This window comes from Arachis ipaensis, chromosome B09 (assembly GCF_000816755.2).
Source record: "Arachis ipaensis cultivar K30076 chromosome B09, Araip1.1, whole genome shotgun sequence".
In the NCBI taxonomy this organism is placed as follows: domain Eukaryota; kingdom Viridiplantae; phylum Streptophyta; class Magnoliopsida; order Fabales; family Fabaceae; genus Arachis; species Arachis ipaensis.
In genome coordinates, this window is record NC_029793.2 from 1,966,526 (window position 1) to 1,968,837 (window position 2,312).

Here is a 2,312-nt window from a genome sequence, read left to right on the forward strand (position 1 = left end):
TTTATATAGTCTTTCTTTTATATTTCTTTTAAAATGTTTTCAAAAGTTAACATTATATATTTTTTTAAAGTGGTCCAATTTTATAAGAATAAAAAAAAATTATGTATGAAAACTACAAAGTCAAGATATATAAACATTATTGTCCTTTTCCCTTCATTGTTTAAACTTTAAATATGAGAAGATATGAATCATACTTTTCTGCATATGTTGAGTACAATATCTCATATTTGAGGCTTAATATTCAATAACATCCTAATTATACCTTGTCAAAAAATAAGGGGAGAGGGGCTAGGAAATAGTCCATTTAATCTCACCATAAACTTGGTAAATTCATTGCATATTTAATTATGTTTTTAAATGCTTATTTAATATGGTACCATGGAAACCCTGTGAGGCTTACATGCATTGCTCGTCAAGGATGCCAATATATCTATAGTAGAGATAATAATCTATAAAATTAATGTATTAACTATTAAGCCACACATTAAACCCATTCCATGAATTTTCTCAAGAATGGTAATGTAATGACATTTGATGAAAAGTTTGAAAGAAAAAAAAAATCAAATATTAAATTCATATATTATATCGACACTTCATCAAAATTTTATATATATATAACACCTTTGATTAATTTGTATCTGTGTTTATATGAGTTCACAATGTTGGGAGGTCCATCATAAAAATCTAAATTCCAAATATCCCATGACCACATTATACTTCTAGAACAACGAGAGTAATTAAGCTGTACCGCCTAAGCTATACCGCCTATACGCATACACACAAATGACAAGAGTATTTAGTGTACTCTCTTTATTAGTGTACTTTCTGTTATTCATCACCTCCTATTCTATCTTCTCTTTTCTTCTTTTATGTTCTTTTCTTCTCTATTCCTAACAAAATAAGAACAGTAGTTATGGCTTCGATTTCACAGGGTATTATAGTCACAGCAGTCATACTTGTTTCAAGCACAGTTCTTTATTTTGCTTATAGTTACAATAATAAATGTTCTCCATCATCGTTCCAAATTCCACGTGATCATAGTTCAAATAACCCCACCAAACAATTTCTACGCTCTTGCTTATACTCAGGTAACTAAAAACTCACTTACATCATTGCTCTTTCTCTTGTATTTTTTAATTTTTTATATTTACTCCATTATTCGTCACCCATGATTATTTGTTACTTTATAAAATTTGTATATTATTGAATGTAATTGTGATTAGATATATTAAATTTTGGGTAAAAATTTAAGTATAATTTTCGTGAAATTAATACCCGAAAACAATCAGATAATTTGAGATATTTAATTAAATTGTTATCTAACAATTTTTGAGTATTAACTTCGTGTGTATTTGAGTTTTAATCTAAATTTTGAACCAATTTTATAATAGTCTAGTGAACAACTTATTTTTTCGCTTGAGTAAATGTCCAAGATTTGAATTTTGTGTGCTTTGACCTGAATTTTAATTTATTTTATGATTTTTAGGGGAGAAAAAAAAGAATAAGAAGAAGAGGGTGAAATTTGCAGAGAATGTGATGGTGAAAGAAATAAGTGAAGAAAATAAAGAAGAAGAACAAAAGAAGAAGCAAAACAGCAGAATAAGAAATTGCATAAACGAAACAAAGGAGATGCCAGCGAACAGAATCGCTCTGTATAACGGGATTATGAGAGATCGAGGCAATAGAATTGCTCGTTGTCACTGATTCTTATACAATTTTCCTTTAGATTTTCGTTGTTTGATGATATTTTAATGTTAAAAGGTTTAGTTGGTTAGATCAAAGATATAGTTGTAGAAGGTAGAACCTTGCATGCAGTTATCTCTTGAGTATCATTAGACATTAGATAATAATTTAGTATTATTTAACTATTTTTGATTATCAACTTTACAAAAAAATAAGTGTATGTAAATCTTCTCAAATTCACTAAAATAGTTTCTCACATCAATAGCAGAAAATCAAAAGTCTTTGTAAATTCAATGTTGAATTTTTATCAACTGTGTTAATGATATTTTGTTATAAATTAGTGAAATTGGCTCTGTTTTCTTTATAATTTGAAAAATGGAACATATTTTCTCGTAAGAAGGTTGTTCATTTGATTTAAATAAAGTAATATATTACAAATCAATGTATGTAAACTTGTAAACTTAATCTATTATGCACTAATGAATTATAACTCAAATGACATAGTCTTTTCGTACTCATCTAAAAAGTTGTGGATTCGAGTATATATATAAAAATATGTATTTTATATTTTAAAAATTATTTTATTATATTTTTGTAAATATATTTGATTATTACGATAGATTAAGAAA

The 2,312-nt window shown here is 26.6% G+C and overlaps 1 protein-coding gene across 1 annotated transcript; it reads left to right on the forward strand.

The window, feature by feature from the left end:
• LOC110266651 lies at positions 668-1,868 on the forward strand. Its single transcript, XM_021111545.1, has 2 exons — positions 668-1,088; positions 1,487-1,868. Exons 1-2 carry the CDS (start codon positions 914-916, stop codon positions 1,702-1,704), a joined length of 393 nt encoding a protein of 130 aa, XP_020967204.1. The 5' UTR covers positions 668-913; the 3' UTR covers positions 1,705-1,868.

Excerpts from the sequence above, each read along its gene's own strand:
- LOC110266651 (XM_021111545.1), top strand. The coding sequence starts at position 914 with ATGGCTTCGATTTCACAGGGTATTATAGTCACAGCAGTCATACTTGTT. Across the intron at positions 1,089-1,486 it reads ACGCTCTTGCTTATACTCAG|GGGAGAAAAAAAAGAATAAG; the intron begins GTAACTAAAAAC and ends TATGATTTTTAG.